Consider the following 19,695-nt stretch of genomic DNA (forward strand, 5'->3'; position numbering starts at 1 on the left):
TCCTTTCCCAGTGGAATTCCAACAGTGTCAATGGGTCAGACACAGGATAGATGTGGGCTGCACTGTGCTTCACTCAAAAATAGTTAGACTTACAGTACTCCGAAGCCCACAGAGAAATTCTATACACTTTCTGCTTTTTCCTTCTGAAGTTTTAACACCGATGCCAAGTGTTCAAATCAAATATGGATGTTGCCAAATAATAGGGCACACTGGGAGCTTAGATGGAAGAGGGATGGTTTATTAACTGTACGCAGGACAGGAAACTGACGAGCAACGTGAATACAGAGATCTACTTAGCACACCTTTTCCTTCTTGCCCTACAGACATACGATATAGTAACCAATATATCAAAGTAAAGCACGTGTTGTTTACTTTTTTCAAGCTATGTGAGTTAGTCTCATAATTCTTCTGATCCCATAAAGTGAATCATGCCATGATTCAAAAGATCTGTCCTTCACATAAACCTAGGAGTGCACATTTAAAAAAATGATTTATTGTACATCTTTGCATTTCTTAAGGCATGAACAATGGCGTACAGATGGAACAGGTTCTGAGAAGCATCACATCTCTTTTGAAAAGGCCAGCACAGGTACACCACATCAAACAGACAAGCTCCAAGTCTGAGCTGACCAACTGCCATGGCCCTGGAGCTCCTGCAAGGAGGAGGAAAAGGACCAGATGCATGGTTCATGTGTCATGTTGCTTTAAACTCTCTGGATCAGCTTTTTAAGCACCAGTTACGGTTTGTTTCTCTTTACAGACTCTTCAGACTTTGGATTTTATATTCTGCTCCTTTTATTCTGCTTTTTGAGGAGGGTGTGGATGTTTTTTAAGGAATATGGTTGCAGCAAAACAGAAAGGATCCGAAAGTGGTTAGAGGCCTTGTCTAATGCACTTCTGAAAGTTCATTATAAAGATGAATAGAAAAGCAAATGGTCGGTTTTCAGTAGACCCAGAAACCACGCGGAGCTCTAAGAAACATAATTGTGCATAGTTATTTATTCATTCAGAGCGTGATATGTCGGCTAGCTCTACGTTTCCAGTTTACCAGAGAACAGGGCTATCTACTTTGCTAAACCCAGGGTCCTTTCGCAGCTCCCAGTAGGTGTCGTTAGAAACCCAGGCTTCTCTTTGATTGGCATCAATCACTTTTCTGTGAAAATACACAAATCAACATTAGACGTAAGTCTCATTCAGGTGACCTGATAATTGGACCCCCTTCTGTAGATAAGGTGTGTATTAGAATCAGTACTTTGTAAGCCAGTGAACATTCTATCTGCTGGCTGATGATTTGACTATTTTTGACCAGAAATAAACTCATTTTTGTTGTGAAATGGAAGTGGGCAGGGTCCTAGGGAGAGGGGCTAAGGGCAGGGATAAGTTACCTCAAGGCAGGACTAGAAATTGAAGTGGCCCAAACAAAGCATGCACAAACACTGTAACCAGACCCCAGACCCACAGGGATTTTCTCTGCTTCACTGACGGGGAAGGGATCAGCCTCAGCAGCTGGAGGAGCCTCCGCAGGGTCCAGGCCCAGGGAAGGCACCTTCAACATCTAAACAGCAGGACTGCAGTTCCGCTCCAGGACAGCCAGGACAGGGCAGCTAAAAGGGGTATGAGGTTACTCTGAGCTGATGTGTCCTGATTCTAAAGGGCGGCAGATGGGTCTGGAAACCACAGCTTCGTCTGTGTGATGTGTATATAATCCCTCAAATAATCCTGTAAATCACCATGATCAGACCACAGAAGGGTCAAATCTGAATGGGCACAAAGTTCTATATGATAGAGGGTGTTAGTGTTAGTCACTCAGCCATGTCCGACTCTTCGTGACCCCATGGACTGTAGCCTGCCAGGCTCCTCTGTCCATGGGATTTCTCCAGGCAAGAGTACTGGAGTGGGTTGCCATTTCCTTCTCCAGGGGATCTTCCCAAGCCAGGGATCGAACCGGGTCTCTGACATTGCAGGCAGATTGTTTACTGTCTGAGCCAACCAGGGAAGCCCCTCCATATGAAAGAAGTAAAATAAAATACTAATGAAGCCAGAATGACCCTGTGGGCAATAAGGTCCCAGCTTATCTCTGGGTGAGGGAGTGGGAACAAGTTTCTACCATTCAAAAGGATGTAGCTGGAGGATAAGGAGCCTTTTGGGCAGGACCCTCACTCTTTATTGTTGCCCATGAAAAGAAAAGAGCTGTCAAGCAGAATTTATTTCTATGGTTACAAACTTCCTGAGACCAAAAAATCTGATTTAGTATTTTCACTGCCAAATACCAGTGACCAAAATCAGTTTAATGTTCTACCTCAAAGTGCCCTGGACATGAAACTATCCCTCATTTTCTTTTTACCCTAAGTTTTTCACTGCTTGTGGCAACCATTTGCAAAACATGAACTTGTTGCGGGAATAAACTGACTTACTTAAAAAATTTTGGTATATGTTCAAGGTTGTTTTCTTCCATGTATCGTCTTCGAGATCTCTGGAGTTCCTCTACTCTTTGCTTCTCTGCTGCTGCAGCTTCTAAATTTCCTTCTTCCAAAAATCTAAGCAGAAAGCAGTTTATCTTTTAATATATTATCTTCTTTTCTGAGAAAAAAATCATGCCGTTTGCATAAACTTAAACTCTGGTTGCTATGAACATAACACAATGAAGAGTAACACTCTGATAACGTCCCCTGGCCCCTGCCACAGTCTCTGTCTGCCATCAGCTAATGTATTTTCTGTGTGTGTGAAAGTGTGAAAGTCACTCAGTTGTGTCAGACTCTTTGTGACCCCATGGACTGAAGTCCACCAGGCTCCTCTGTCCATGGAATTCTCCAGGCAAGAATACTGGAGTGGGCTGCCATTCCCTTCTCCCGGGGATCTTCCCAACCCAGGTATATTGAACCTGGGTCTTCTGCATTGCAGGCAGAAGTGAAAGGAAAGTGGTCAGCTTCTCTGTGCCGTCTAGGGTTCCAAAACTTGAGATTTTTCAGGACGACTGGAGAGTCTGAGGTTAGAACATCATGAAGTCCCTGGCTCTGCCCCTTTTCTATGTTATAATGAAGCACTTGTGAAGGGCTACTGCATGGAGGATGTGACCTGGCTGTTCTCTAGCTACGTTTGGAACAGATTGAGAGGGAGGAGCTCTCATCTTTTATTGGAAAGAGTAAAACTGATGAAAAAAGAAAAGGTAACAGTTGGGGGAAATTGCAAAAGGCCACAGAAAGGAAGTAAGCAGTAAATGAAATTCAGAAAGGGAATATTGAAATAGAATTGAGAAAGCAGACCCAATGGTGATTTGCAAATATTTAAATTTCAAAATGAGAGCAAAGAACAGGGATACAATATGATACACACTGTACAGGAAGCTTATGGATAAGTTTGAATGTCAAACAGTGATACTGCATGTTCTAGAGAAAGAGGGGGGAACATAAGAAAACTGAATACGAGAACATCCAATACCGGGGACATTTTGGCAGAAGACAGACAAAGCCACAAAGACACTGGAAACAGAAAATCTTGGATGGAATCTGTATGACATAGAATTTCTGTAAAGAGTAAAATTAATTCTGTAGGAATAGACAACATGAGTATAGCAATATGTAAGAATAATTTTTTAAAAATCAGAAGGTATTACAGATACTGTATATTGAGTATATCTCACACCCTAGGGGATCGAAAACATGCTGGGAAAACTCCAATTCTTGACTCAAAGTATTTCTACGTATGGGCTTCCCTGGTGGCTCAGTGATAAAGAATCTACCTGCCAATGCGAGAGACGTGGGTTTGATCCCCGGGTCAGGAAGATCCCCTGGAGAAGGAAATGGCAACACACTCCAGTATTCTTGCCTAGGAAATCCCATGGACAGAGAAGCCTGGAAGGCTACAGTTCCTGGGGTTGCAAAAGAGTCAGATACAACTTAGCTACTAAACGACGACAATAATGATTTCTAGGTATCCCTGTATCTTCTCCTCTTATTCTTCACTGAAATGGATAAAGGAGATCAACTGTATGATGATGGACAGAAACTAAATTTTTGGTATACATAAGTATACAGATGTATAAATATAATTTGTACACATGAAAATTACATAATATTACTATATATGCATGCATGCTAAGCCGCTTCAGTCATGTCCAACTCTTACAGACACTATGGCTCGTAGCCCACCAGGCTCCTCTGTCCATGGGATTCTCCAGGCAAGAATGCTGGAGAGGGTTGCTATGCCCTCGTCCAGGGGATCTTCCCAACCCAGAGACTGAGCCCACATCTCTTACGACCCCTACACTGGCAGGCAGGTTCCTTACCACTAGCGCCATCTGGGAAGCCCATTAGTACATACATAATGTTATAATTATATAATGTAACACTAATGTTACTTGAATAAAAAAAGATGCTCCGTGTTAAAAAGTAATAGAAGTATAGAAGTACAAACACTGAGGTGAGGAGTGACTGTGTATTTAGTGAAGAGTTCAACAATTTGCAGACTTTTGGTAAATTGGGGGGCTGCACTTTTTGTTAAAAAACATCTGTGTTATCTTCTGTGGGGCACTTTTGTTGAGTTAATCTTCTATTATGATCATACTCTGAATACTCGTTATCTAGGGTTAGAAGGCTCAACTATTGCTGAGTGAATAAGGGAATGAATTCACTTACTCAGTGAATAAGTAAAGGATGGTGATGAAAGTATTGATGACTTCTGCAAGCACCATGTCATGACCTACTGTTCATTTTAAACACTACCGCTCTGCTCACCTCTGATCTGGCCGGAATCGGGCATCTGTTGGAGGAAGGAGGTCTTTTAGTACAGGATCTAACTCGTTGAGCTCAATAGCAAATCTTGTGAAGCCATAGTAGAGCTCATAGTTGGTGGGCATGGAACCTGGAATGAAGCCAAGAAACCACCGTGAGAGGTAAAGAGGCGTACAGAGCATGCAGAGGCTGACTTAACCCGGATGTTTAACTAACACTCACATTAACATTAAATCTGTAGTCACATTAGATTACAAAGTTTAAGCTATTTTATTTATTTATTTGGCTGTGCTGGGTCTTAGTTGCAGCATGTGACATCTTCAGTCTTCACTGTGGCATTAGAACACTTAGTTGCAGCACGTGGGATTGAGTTTCCTGACTAGGGATTGAACCCGGGCCCCTCTATATTGGAAGCACACAGTCTTAGCCACTGGATCACAGGGAAGTCCCTAGATTACAAATTTAAAAAAAAATTAAATCGGTTTTATTTTGTAAGATGAAAAACTTTCATGTTGACTATTAGAATTGATAGATTCATATATTTACTAAAATCTAGCCTTTAAAATACAACTTTGCACATATAGTAGTCTTCACTGGCTAAACTACACCATAATTTTTCTCTCAAATATCCAACTGGGTAACTAAATGTTTAAGTGATTAACTATGAGCAGCATTAAGATATCACCAGAAACACTTACAATTTATTTCCATTTAGAAAAGAAAAAGATTCAGATCTAATGTTTACTGGCACTTTTAAACTAAATTAGAAGGTAGAACCATTGCAGGTCTGCACAGTAATGTACTTCCAAGCCTCCAGAACAGAGCCTGAAGCTTATTCACTACTCAGTACATAACTGACAAATAAATGAACTAACCACTCTGCTAGCAGGGAATTTACATACTCCGTTGAGGTCTCTAAGGAAACTAACAACTAATTTTAAAGTTAGGAATTAACTGACAAAATTCCAATAAAAATAAATATCATGTGGATACTTGTTCCATTTGTACTTGATAGTCAATTCTGTGCTAGTGTGTTACCAGAGCTCTCTTGATGTCTTTTATTAAATGTCAACATGTTGTAGCTCTTTGCTGCTCAAGTAAAAAGGTCACTTATTCTGGTTAAATAATTGAATTTCTGGATTATGGATGTTTGCAGGCTTTCTTTTGTTTTACTAAAACAGAGAATAAATAAACAACATAAGTATTTAAATTTGCATATTTCAATTACTTCAATGCTTTAATAAGTAAACCTAGCTTTGGAAATGTGGGCATTACATTTAGAGAGATTTTACATGAAGCCCAATCTCTAATCACACATCATATTTGGTCTCAATTCAACAACTCCTTATTATCAAATATGGGACTTATTAAACTTATAGATTAAGTATAAATGTAACTGTAATTGCCTTAAGAATTTATGTTTATAATCTCACTGTTAAAGAAAACGTAAGGTGTACCTCATGAGACAGTGGGACCCTCCCCACTTTCTGCCACTCATGGCGCCCCCTAGAGGCGGGACCCTCAAGCCAGTCTCACCTGGTCTCCAGATGCACTTCGCAGAAGGGGCCACACCACAGTACAGCCCTTCGTGCCATTTCCCAAACAGCCGGTGCACCACCTTCCCCTCCTGATCCATCACAACCCCCTGGACTTCATTCACGTTAGAATTCCAGTAATTCACCTGGAAAAAGCAAACCCCTGTTAAAACACCTGATCTGTTTAATAACACCAATCCCTATGATTTTCATACGGAAAATTTCCTTAACCTTGATGTTGCTCAGGCAAGCCATTTCCAGACACCTATCTCAAAATGTTTTGCAAGGAAGGGTGGCTTTCTAAAGCATTAGTTGGCTTAACTTTTAAGAAAGGGATGCCCCTACTCCATGCTAGAGTATGACAGCACATCCAGAGAAGGCTGAGTTTCTATCTTAACCGAGTATTAATCTATAGATGAGTAATTCTTCCCATCCTCCTGTCTTGCATTTTCCTTGGCTCCTGGATTTTAATGATGTTCAATTGGCAACGCTGGAGAAAACTGTAAAATAATTTTCATAGTAGCTGTAAATGGCTAAATTTAACCAGAAAGACCTTGTTCTAGCTCTCTTCCAGTCATATTCCTTCTCAAGGGGTCAGAAGCCTGTGAGCACTGACCCATTTGGATCCCATGGCCTCTTTCTAGATGCGGTCCCCAATTCCTATCCAAGCTTATTCCTGTCCAATTCCTGTCTAAGCTGATTCCACAGCCTGCACAGGCCTTTCGTTGGTTCAACTACTCACAGGCAGATGACAGTGTGAATCATTAGGCCTGAGGGCTGGCCAAGGGTGGTGGTGTGAAGGGGTGTGGACAGAGTCTGGAAGTGTGGGCTGGACTGTCTGCATATACGTGCGGCTTCTTGCAGTGCGGGGCAGAGATGGGGTGGGGAGTGAGTGATGAAGGCCGTGGGCCAGACTGGCTCTCCTGAGCTATGGGGTTTCCAGCTCGGCGTTCCCAAGTGTCCAACCTAGACTTGCAGATTTTATTTTTACAAAAGTACTTTTGTCAGTATAAACATATTTTATTTGACAGCTTGTGGGCTTGGTTTACATATTTTAAATATTTACACATACAGAATGGGGATGTCCATTTGTACTCTCACCCTGAGCTCTGCAAATATTAGAAGCAGGCCTAAGCTGAAGTTTCTCCTAGACTAGAAAACTAAATACACACAGTTACTGTCATGACCCAGTCAGAGCAAATACTGATTCAGGCTCTTCAGTTCTGAGCCACATAATCAATCTATAAGAAAATAAGGAAAAAAGAAAAATATCTGACATCTTCTCTTGTTAGGAAAGATACTGCTTTTTGTTGAACTTATATAAGATTATATATAATAGTGGCAGAGTTAGATAAGTTTATAGGGACTAGAAGCTGTCATCTCTATGTATCCTCAGAAAACACAACTGTGATATATTTAGTTCCCTAAAATAAGATCACTTGAATATGTTGTAATCAAGCAGGAATATAAATAGAATATAAACCAGAAGACTTGTTACAGGCAAGAAGTACTCTCTGGAATTTTACTTAATAAACTGACTGACTGCTTAAAAAGAACATTCTTTAAAAAGAATTCTTTTTTCTGTTTCAAGATGGTGCCCTTTCTGACTTCTACATGGTCAGACGTCTGCACCCCTGGGGCAACTCCACCATTTTGTTCGGCCTTCTTAACTAAATGTCCATAAGGATTAATGCTACAGGACTGATTCACTTGCTGCCCTTTAAGGTAATTGCTTTATTTCTTTCCTAGGAAGCATTTTATGTATCTATCCTTTGCTATTGTATGAAATTATTTACCTTGACAAATGTGAGTTTGCAAATGCAAACACTGCTTTTGGTATTTCTAACAGTTACTTCTCCATAATGCTCTATCCATCTCCTCCCACTCAGGATGTTGTGTATGCACGTGGTGACCTTATTCCACACATAGCAATCTCCATACCTAGGGAAGAATACAACACTGATTAAAAACAATGAAGGTCACGAATATATATTACTGTTTCTAGCAATGAGAATACTTTTCACCAAAGCCTCCTTTTCAAACTTTATCTTCCTCTCATTTCTTTGTTGGAAGTTTCTGTGTGGTCAAGGACATTTACCACATGATTCATTCATTTAAGGAATATGTCAGTGCTTTCTATGGGCCAGGTGCTAAAGCTACCAAGTTGAGTAGAGCCTGTCTCCTGCTCTCCTGGGTCCAACAGTAAGGTAGGGGTAGATGGATGCTATGAGAGCACAGAAGAAGGGTCCTTAGATCTGCCTGACATGTGGGGTGAGTGTCAAGGAAGATTTTCTAGAGGAGGTTGGTTTGGTCTAAGCTAGGAGCAAGGACAGGAAGGTACTACAGGTTGGGAAAAGCAGAGACAAAGCCACAGAGGCCAAAAGAGCACACTGCATCTGGGAACCTGTGTGTAGCATGCTATAGGTGAGTGGGTGTGGCAGGGTAAGGCTGGGAGGTGGAGGCGGCAGAGCATGGAAGGCCCTAAAAGACACACCAATGAGTCTGGATTTACCCTGCAGGCAATGTGCCATCAAGGGAAGGGTTTGGGGTGGGGAGGGTGAGAGGCACAGCAGGGCATGCATTTAAGAAAGGCTACTCTGAGGATAGGGCTTCATGCTCTGAGTTAAGGTAAAATATGTGAATAATTCCTTGGGAAAAGACAGATGGGCATAGATAACAAAAATCTCATGCAATTTCTGGGGAGTAAGGTTATAGAAAGAGTGAAGAAGATGAGTCAAAGCAGAAACGATGCCCAATTGTGGTTGTATTTGGTGGTGAAGGTAAAGTCCAATGTTGTAAAGAACAATATTGCATAGGAACATGGAATGCTAGGTCCATGAATCAAGGTAAATCGGATGTGCTCAAACAGGAGACGGCAAGAGTGAACAATGATATTTTAGGAATCAGTGAACTAAAATGGATGGGAATGGGTGAGTTTAACTCAGTTCAGTTCAGCTCAGTCACTCAGTCGTGTCTGACTCTTTGTGACCCCATGGACTGCAGCACGCCAGGCCTCCCTGTCCATCACCAGCTCCCGGAGTTTACTCAAACTCATGTCCATTGAGTTGGTGATCCCATCCAGCCATCTCATCCTCTGTTGTCCTCTTCTCCTCCTGCCTTCAATCTTTCCCACCATCAGGGTCTTTTCCAATGAGTCAGTTTCTCGCATCAGGTGGCCAAAGTATTGGAACTTCAGCTTCAGCATCAGTTCTTCCAATGAATATTCAAGACTGATTTCCTTTAGGATGGACTGGTTGGATCTCCTTGCTATTTAAGGGACTCTCAAGAGTCTTCTCCAACACCACAGTTCAAAAGCATTAATTCTTTGGTGCTCATCTTTCTTTGTAGTCCAACTCTCATATCCATCCATCAGATGACCATTATATCTACTACTGTGGGTAAGAATCTCTTAGAAGGAATGAAGTAGCCCTCAGTGTCAACAAAAGAGTCCAAAATGCAGTACTTGATTGCAATCTCAAAAATGACAGAATGATCTCAGTTCTTTTCCAAGGCAAACCATTCAACATCACAGTAATCTAAGTCTATGCCCCAAATGCTAATGTCAAAGGTGAAGTTGAACAAATGATTCTGTGAAGATCTACAAGACCTTCTAGAACTAACACCAAAAAAAGATGTCCTTTTCATCACAGGGGACTGGAATGCAAAAGTAGGAAATCAAGAGATACTTGCAGTAACACGCAAGTTTGGTCTTGGAATTCAACATGAAGCAGGGCAAAGGCTAAAAGAGTTTTGCCAAGAGAATGCACTGGTCATAGCAAACACCCTCTTCCAACAACATAAGAGATGACTTTACACATGGACATCACCAGATGGTCAATACTGAAATCAAATTGATTCTATTCTTTGCCACCAAAGATGGAGAAGCTCTGTGCAGTCAGAAAAAACAAAACCTGGAGCTGACTGTGGCTCAGATCATCAGCTCTTTATTGCAAAATTCAGGCTGAAATTGAAGAAAGTATGGAAAACAACTAGGCCATCCAGGTATGACCTAAATCAAATCCCTTGTGATTATACAGTGGAGGTGATGAATAGATTCAAGGTACTAGATCCTGTAGACAGAATATCTAATGAACTATGGATGGGGGTTCATAATACTAAACAGGAGGTGGTGACCAAAACCATCTCCAAGTAAAAGAAATGCAAGAAGGCAAAATGGTTGCTTGAAGAGGCCTTACAAAGAGCTGAGAAAAGAGAAGAAGTGAAAGGCAAAGGAGAAAGGGAAAGATATACCCAAATGAATGCAGAGTTCCAGAGAATAGCAAGGAAAGCTTTCTTAACTGAACAATGAAAAGAAATAGAGGAAAACAATAGAATTGGAAAGACTAGAAATCTCTTTAAGAAAACTGAAGATACCAAGGGAACATTTCATGCAAAGACAGACACAATAAAGGATAAAAATGGCAAGGACCTAACAGAAGCAGAAGAACTTATATGCACAGTACGTCATACAAAATGCTGGGCTGGATGACTCACAAGCTGGAATCAAGATGGCCAGGAGAAACATCAACAACTTCAGATATGCAGATGATATCACCTTAATGACAGAAAGTGAAGAGGAACTAAAGAATCTCTTGATAAAAGTCAAAGAAGAGAGTGAAAATGCTGGCTTAAAACTCAACATTCAAAAAACAAAGATCATGGCATCTGGTTCTATCACTTCATGGAAAAAGGATGGGGAAAAAGTGAAAACAGTGTCAGATTTCATATTCTTGGGCTCCAAAATCAATGCAGACTGTGACTACAGTCATGAAATTAAAAGATGCTTGCTCCTTAGATGGAAAGCTATGACAAACCTAGACAGCATATTAAAAAGCAAAGATATCACTTGGCTGACAAAGGTCCATATAGTCAAAGGTGTGGTTTTTCCAGCAGTCATATATGGATGTGAAAGTTGGACCATAAAGAAGGCTGAGAGCCGAAGAATTGATACTTTTGAACTGTGGTCCTGTCAAAGACCCTTGTGAGTCCCTTAGACAGCAAGATCAAACTAGTCAATCCTAAAGGAAATCAGTCCTGAATATTCATTGGAAGGACTGATGCTGAAGCTGAAGTTCCGATACTTTGGCCACCTGATGTGAAGAACTGACTCATTGGAAAAGACCCTGATGGTGGGAAAGATTGAAGGCAGGAGGAGAAGGAGGTGACAGAGGATAAGAAGGTTGGATTGCATCACCGACTCGATGGACATGAGTTTGAGTGAGCTCCGGGAGTTGGTGATGGACAGGGAAGCCTGGTGTGCTACAGTCCATGGGGTCACAAAGAGTCAGACATGACTGAGCAACTGAACTGAACTTGAAACTGCACATTGTTATATATTCAAATAAAATGCTATTCTAAAATGCTTCTGGGTTTCTAGAAAATTTATGAATTGGCATGATGTAGGCACTATATGTATCTGGGAAAACTCTTTTCCTCATGAGTTTGTAAATACTGAAAATTGATTTTGTGGTCCTGAGAATTGCTCCCTTTCCCAACCATCATCCATATTCAATATACCAGAAAACTCTGTCATTCAAATAGAAAAAAAACAAAACAAAAACAAAATAAGCTGAATGAGGAAAGAAAGAAAAACAATCAAACCTTTGGCCTCAATGAAAACTTCAATTAAACTTTAAGATGCATAGGCTATATTCCAGGGTTCCCTGGTGGTTCAATGATAAAGAATTCACCTGCCAATGCAGGAGATGCAGGTTTGATTCCTGGGGAAGGAAATGGCAACTCACTCCAGTAGTTCTGCCTAGGAAATCCCTAAAGGGCTACAGTCCATGGGGTCACAAAAGAGTCAGACTTAGTCACTAAACAACAATTAACAACAACAAGGCTATATTCTCCAGAAAACAACTGTATAAGGATTCCATCACTTCCTTAATGAAACAATTTAAACATTAAAAATAGTGCCTGGGGCTAAGATGAACTCAGAAGTGAAAGTATAAATTATATAGAAAACAAATGGCTAAAAAGAGAAACTTTCATATATAATGCCAACAGAGACACAGAGAATAGACTGGTGGTTGCCAAGGGGAGGGAGGTGGAAAAGGATATGAATAGGAGTTTGGGATTGTCAGATGCAAACTAGTATATATAGACTAAATAAACAACAAGGTCATACTGTATAGCATGGGGAACTATATTCAATATCGTGTGATAAGTCAAAATGGAAAAGAAAATGAAGAAGAATGTATATATATATATATATATTTATATATATATATAAAACAAAGTTACTTTGCTGTATAGTAGTAATTAAGAAAATATTGTAATTCAACTATATGTCAATACAAATAAAATTTTAAAAAATGCAAGCTAACATGGTGATTGGGACAGGCAGGTGCTGACTGTTGAATGGAGGATATGTAGAGATAAAAAAGAAGCTTTGACACATATGTTAAAATTCTCATTTGCTTTTGAGGGGGTCCAGTCTCAAAACTTTGATGAAAACCAATGCAACATTGTAAAGCAATTACACTCCAATTTAAAAAAAAAAAAAACAGTTGAAGTTGACAGAAGCCTTGGCCATAAAGGGCAACAGCTCCTTGGCACAGTCTAGAGTTTCAAAGAGCTAACTCATTCTAAAAGACCCTGATGCTGGGAAAGATTGAAGGCAGGAGGAGAAGGGGGCGACAGAGGGTGAGATGGTTGGATGGCATCACTAACTCAATGGACATGAGTTTGAGCGAGCTGTGGGAGATGGTGAAAGAACAGGGAAGCCTGGAGTGCTGCAGTCCAGGGGGTTGCAAAGAGTTAGGCACGACTGAGCGGCTGAACAATAATATAAACAAGAGTTTCAAATGCCCATTCATTTATGATTTAGAAATGCAGATAAGAGACCAAAGGGAAGATGAGAGCAACCTACTTTGGAAGCATGACATTCAGGGTTCCCACAGGCAAGATTTCCATTGACTTGCCCCAGAACTTGTTTTTCCATCTGATATCTAAATGACATAAGGCAGAGGACAAAAAGAATTACACTCTGTATCTAATCATTTACTCTAGAAAAGTGAACTTTTATAATATACTTTATATTTTACAAAGAACTTTTGTAATCACAATCAATTCTATACTGTTGTTCTAACACAAGTGCCTGAGGATGGTTGAAGGTGAGAAGATTAACTGGGAACCCCCCAAAATATCTCTGTTTTTCCATAATATATTCTCTATGTTTTCAACAAATAAAACTGGGAAAGACTTGGAATAATCTGTGTGTGCATGTGTGCATATTCATTTACACATACACATAGACTCTACTCTGCTTTAATGTCTCCACAAATGCTGTTAGAGGATTTAGCTAAATGGTGAAAATATTTTATACATGTGTATGTATATATATGGTATATGGTAAAAGTAATTGTAGATTGTAGTATGGCAGTAACACTGATTTATATACACATTTATTTGAAAAGTTATATAACTTGGGAAAACCAGTATAAAAAAAAAATAAAGCCTCTAACTATAGATGGGTAAGATTTATGAGAAAGTGAGATTAACTTAATAAACATGTTCCTATGCTGACTGTTAAGATACTACTCAGGGCCCAGAATTTTATCTCACATGATGGATTTTTGTTTTACTTGTGGACACTCAGGTATATCTTTGCTTGTGTATTATTGCCTGGTCTCGTTTTTAATGAGATAAGGAAGCTTAGTGCTCTCGCCACAAAATTTCTGACTCTTTGTTATGAACAAGAAATGACTTACTTTCTTAATCTGCACTAAAGTACAGTCATGGTGCTGCTCTATCATTTCATATCATTTTTAGGTTGAGGAAGTGCATGTGAGAAGAGTCATACTGTGATCAGTGAAGTGCCCTTTCAAATGTGAGGGAATTATTCACATTTAATGGTAAATGTACACATATATGATGGCTCAGATGGTAAAGAACTCGCCTCCAACGCAGGAGACCTTGGTTCCATCCTGGGTCGGGAAGATCGCCTGGAGAAGGGAATGGCTACCCACTCCAGTATTTCTGCCTGGGAAATCCCATGGACACAGAAGTCTGGCAGGCTACAATCCATGGGGTCACGAAGAGTCAGACACAACTGAATGACTAACACTTTCACTTACATATATATATACTTTTCTTTCTAGAAGGGTTTTGAAGCTTTTTATCCTAGGTGAGTCTGCAACATTCTAACTTAACAATGGATATTAATTTAATAGAGACTTCAATTCAAACCCCCAAGCCTCAATGAGTTAAAAAACAGAAATTACTGCTACGCATGTGTCTCTCAATAGACTGTGAGCACAGATGATGTACAGCAGAGCTTTCTTTCAGGATTAAGATCTATTTGTACACCTTTAAGAAAAGCAAGAAGACAGCGGATACAGACTTCATGCTACTGATGCAGACAATGAGGCACAATAAGGTAAAGAGATTGCCCTGAGCTGGCAATGTCAGCATACAGCTCTGCTGTCTCATAGGGCTTTGCTTCCTAAATAAATAATCCCATCTCCCAGGTGACATGGTTTCATATTTAAATCAAGAAACCTAACCTCTTAAACTGAACTCCATGCAAATTACAAACATTTTCTGAGTTCTAAAAGAAGAAATCTAAACTGAGCACTTTGGAAACTAGAAACTTTCTTATAGGCTTATCAATTGGATTTTGAAGTTATAATTCAAATACAAACCTTGCCAAAACACAAAATTCTTGGATTCACAGTGACAGGCAGAAATGGGTGGATGATGGCTAACCTGAAAGTTAAAAACAAACAAAAAAAAGGCAATGACATCAGTGTTAAAACTTCCACAAATGACCATTTTTCCCAACATGTATTTGGCTACCCCCAAACAAAAGCTGGGCTTCCCTGGTGGCTCAGAGGATTAAGTGTCTGCCCGCAATGCGGGAGACCTGGGTTCGATCCCTAGGTTGGGAAGATCCCCTGGAGAAGGAAATGGCAACCCACTCCAGTATTCCTGCCTGGAGAATCCCATGGACAGGGGAACCTGGCAGTCTACAGTCGACGGGGTTGCAAAGAGCTGGACACGACTGAGCAACTTCACTTTCTTTTCTTTCTTTAAATAAAAGCTACTCAACTCATCCATCTCTGTTACTGCATTATTCTCAAAATGTGTAAGTAAATTGCCAAATCTTACAACTTCATGCTTAAAAACATTTAGAGGATGTAATTATATAGATAAGCTAAGTGAATTTTCTGTTAACTAGTAATATAACCCATCTCAACCAGATGTTTACAAAAAAAAGCTATTTTCATCGTCAAACAGCCCTCCTACAGTTTCTACACAGAAACCTGAGTCCAGTGGCACTTACTTGTTCTGAGAAAAATCGGAATCCTTTGTCCTCTCTAATGCATTCATAAGTCTCCCCAAGGACAGGGTTGAATGGCTTACTTCCTGCTCTGAAATAGGTGGAGCAATATCCTGAAACTGCAAATGCAGCAATAAGAACCTGTTAAAACATTTAAGAAAGGAAAATAATATAGGAGAGACTACTTCCAGGTCTGTTTGTCCCTTATTCCTCTAGATTTTATATAACCACATCAGTGGGTGCTGATTTGATGACATCTGCATTTTCTATTACTTGCACAGACTCTTCATATACTCATGGGGAAAAAAAAATAAATGAAAATGCAGTTAAACTCTGCATGGGAACCAGCAGGTAATTGAGGCCAAATAGTCTTCATTCATCTGTCCATCCAATTTCTTGAGTATCACAGAATTCAAAGATTCTGAAAGCCAGGTTATGCCATTTACACAATCTTAGCAGGAAAGTTTGTGGCTGTTAGTGCTTTTCAGAGGGCAGGTCAAGTTTTCCAGAGTCACGTGGAGTAAAGGCCAGGGCAAAGAACAAACAGTTCTTTTTGTTCCTAAACAAATAGGCTTCCCTGGCATTCAGAAAAAGCTGATAAAGCAAGGCCAGGCACCTATAAGAAGTGTGATGCCTTTACATTCTAACTTCAGAACCACTCAGACCCAAGAGTAAGTCACAAAGAGTGTATCTTTCAATAGAGGTATCTAGAGCTTTTCTGGCTCTGCCTGGTTTATGCAAACGGATTTCTCTTACCTATACAGTTAGAGTATTAGGCAACAAGCAGATACACTATCCTAATGAATCTTCCCTAGCCCAGGCCTAGGGTTGGCAACTCCAAAGGGCGCTGCTCTGCTATTTATTACCATGCGCTCGTAGGGACTGTCAGTTTCCGAAGCCTTGTCCAGGAGTTCACTGTATTCCATTTCCTCGCAGAGATGCTGCAGAGTATTAAGTGGCTCATTTAGCTCCACAGGCATGGAGACTTTAGACAGGTCTTTACCAATGTTGTTCCTCAATATATTCCACAGGTTAATGTTACTGGTGTCGGGACAGGGAGCTGGCAGGCATGTTCGACGTCCGTTTCGGAAGGCTCCTCCCGTAAGCTCCCCGTTCAAGACTAGAGGGAGAAAGAGGAGAATCACAGTGAAAGATATTTTGCTTTCCTGATTTCCCAAAATCTGGGAGGGAAAGAACACTTTCAAATAATTCTGACTGTGATACATTTCTTAAGCCTCCCTTACACTCTCCCAAGAGTGAACAGAATTATGTCAATACAAGGTTGCTGATAAATGCACAAAACATCAATGTATAGTTCTTTCTGGTGTTGCTTCACGACTCGTGGGACCTTAGTTCCCCAGCCAGGGATTGAACCCATGCCCCTTGCCTTGGGAGCTCAAAGTCTTAACCACTGGACTGCCAAGGAAGTCCTAAACAAGTCAAAATTTAAAAAACTAAATATAAATATATTTAATTACAAAGGACTCAAAATTTTGGTTTGGGCAAGAACTAAACTTTTTATCTTAATCCTCTCCCTAACAAAATTTTCAACCATTTACCTCACCAGATTACACAAATATAAAATTTGTTGAACAATAAGCTGCAAAAGGAACAATTAGCAAGGGGGCCAAAATGATTGTTCATTGAATCATCAGCGTTTTATTTGGCATGTAGACAGGACAACCTCAAAACTCAAAGGATGCATACTTTGCCGAGAGATGTTGTCTGCAACACTGGTATTGTCTTCAGATATATTATCGCTCACGTCACTGATGTAAGACTCATCATCTGAAGCCTAAGGAAGAGAAGAACACAGAAAGGATCAGAAGTTTCATTCAGTCTTGACATTTCAGAAAAATTAAACAATTAAAAACAACAGGATATTGCTCATGGAAAGCAGAGGTCATAGTGGGAAATATATGTGGCACATGGGCAATGAACCCCTTAGGGTGTCCCATGAGCCAGGATATAGGACTGCCAGGAAGCAGCCCTTATCTTTAAGTAGCTTTCTATCTTAAGTTGGGCTGAGAAGTTGGGAGAGGCCAGTACATAACGAGAAATGTTTCAATCCAACACAGTAAGAATGTGCAAAAAAGGAGACTCTACAAATCCCCATAGAAGAGTCAGGAAAGGTTGCTGGAAGAAATAATATTTTAACTGGGTGTTGGAGAATGCAGAGTTGCCTGGTGGTTAGAAGTGGGGGAGAAGTACAAGAAGAAGGGATGGTGTACAAAAGCAAGGACCACGAGAAAAACATTCCTTCTCGGAATGTTAAGAAGTCAAGTGGCTGTAACAGAAGATGGGGCAAAGATGAAGAGGTCTGACTGTGATGGGCTTTGCATGTCAAAATAAGGTCTCTCATATAATTGTGCATGTGTGCAAGCTAAGTCACTTCAGTTGTGTCTGACTCTATGCGACCCAAAGACTGCAGCCCACCAGGCTCCTCTGTCCATGCGATTTCTCCAGGCAAGAATACTGGAGTGGGTTACCATTTCCTTCTCCAGGGGATCTCCCCAACCAAGGGACTGAACCAGTGTCTCTTATGTCTCCTGCATTGGCAGACAGGTTCTTTACCACTAGCGCCATCTGGGAAGCCCTCACATATAATCGTATGAATTATTAAATGCAAGGAAATGATAGAGTCATATTTGGTTCTCAGGAAGACACTCTGCAACTTGTCCTAGGAAGCGCAGATAATAGGATCCTATGTAGATCTGGATAAGAAACACTGACTGATTTCACTAAGATGCCCACAGTAAGGTTCATTTCAGGCAGTACAGCTGCATTTGGGAACCACATTTAAAGTGTAACAGACAAAATCTGGCAGATAATTTGGGGGCATGGAAGAAAGATTTAGGGAAACAGAGAAATCAAGAATTAAGCCATCCTCTCCATGAGAAAAATATGGAACTAAAATGAAACCAAGATTCACATAAGAATAAAATTAAGGGCAACATATGTACTAAGGGGATTTAGAGAAAGAGCAGATAAGAAAACAGAGAATTACTGTAGAGCCATTCAGAGGAATGGGAAAACCGATGTTTTTACTATAGGCAAGAAAGCTGTTGACACCTACTCACTGTCTTCAAAATGGAAATATGTTATATCTTTTCTGAACACAAAAACAGAACACTCTTATTGTAAAAAATCAGAAATTACATGAAGGTAAACAGATGATATGGAAATCACCCATACTGTGACCTAAAAGAAATCACTTTCAACATTTCGTAGGTTTTACCCCCAATTTCAAAATGCCTATATAAACACACAGATACATCTATCTTTAGATACTGAAAAAGCAGATGGGTTTACATGCTATTTTATAGTATTCTGAATATACTCCCAGTCTCATGAAAACAGCTCTCCATCTTTACTTAATGGCAGATAGGTACATAACACAAAGAATTTAACCAACATTCACGTGGCATCCAATTTTTTATTATTTATAGATAATACTTGGATGAACAACCTTGGAAACATTTCTGTGAATCTGCCTGGCAATTTCATTAAGATTTATTCCCAGAAGTGAAATTGCTGGGGCAAATGAGTCACTCTTAGGCTTCAGCCCTATGTCACCAAATTGCTCTCCTGGAAGACTGTACTATATTAGTTTATTCTTACCATCAGCATACGAGGGCACCCATCTCTCACCCACTTAAACACTACACATTATCAATCTACACTGGTATCTATCTACCTAACACACATAAAAGATCTCTTTTTACAGTCTGAACTTCATCTTTAGTGAAACTCTCTTTCACATATTTTTCAGCTCTTCATATAAACTGCATTTTTTTTCTAGTTTGCAATTTCTTTTTAAATGTTGCTTATGCCATTTTATGGTCAGGTTAAGGTTCTAAAATTTGTATATAATAAAAACAATCAGCCTTTGCCTTTACAGTTTCTGAATTTACTGCTGATATTTTTAATAGAGTTGGGAAGAGTTGATACACTTAAGGAGATAGAATTATAGGCAGAATGATTTTATTCATAAATTAATAACTGTAGTTTTGCTTTTGCACTCTGAGAAAGGCTATAAAGATGGCAAATTGAGAATAAAGTCTTTTTCTAACTTGAATTTTCCCACTGCAGCAGGCTTCCACTTTCCCATGACTGCAACGAAATGGAAGGTTAAACCTTCAGG

General features: G+C 40.0%; 1 protein-coding gene across 11 annotated transcripts in view; it reads right to left on the minus strand.

The window, feature by feature from the left end:
• Window positions 1-217: 217 nt before the first annotated feature.
• The window catches only part of OSBPL6 (oxysterol binding protein like 6), a 206,051-nt gene continuing 186,573 nt past the window's right edge, over window positions 218-19,695 (minus strand). For all 11 annotated transcript variants that reach the window (XM_061135575.1, XM_061135584.1, XM_061135583.1 and 8 more), the window contains 10 exons: window positions 17,259-17,346; window positions 16,418-16,671; window positions 15,555-15,692; window positions 14,914-14,977; window positions 13,140-13,218; window positions 8,062-8,206; window positions 6,267-6,411; window positions 4,734-4,860; window positions 2,415-2,537; window positions 218-1,153 (listed from right to left, as the gene is read on the minus strand). In XM_061135575.1, coding sequence (XP_060991558.1) covers window positions 1,045-1,153; window positions 2,415-2,537; window positions 4,734-4,860; window positions 6,267-6,411; window positions 8,062-8,206; window positions 13,140-13,218; window positions 14,914-14,977; window positions 15,555-15,692; window positions 16,418-16,671; window positions 17,259-17,346 — 1,272 coding nt within the window. In that variant the 3' untranslated portion in view covers window positions 218-1,044. The remainder of the gene's footprint in view (window positions 1,154-2,414; window positions 2,538-4,733; window positions 4,861-6,266; window positions 6,412-8,061; window positions 8,207-13,139; window positions 13,219-14,913; window positions 14,978-15,554; window positions 15,693-16,417; window positions 16,672-17,258; window positions 17,347-19,695) is intronic.

This window comes from Dama dama, chromosome 33 (assembly GCF_033118175.1).
Source record: "Dama dama isolate Ldn47 chromosome 33, ASM3311817v1, whole genome shotgun sequence".
In the NCBI taxonomy this organism is placed as follows: Eukaryota; Metazoa; Chordata; class Mammalia; order Artiodactyla; family Cervidae; genus Dama; species Dama dama.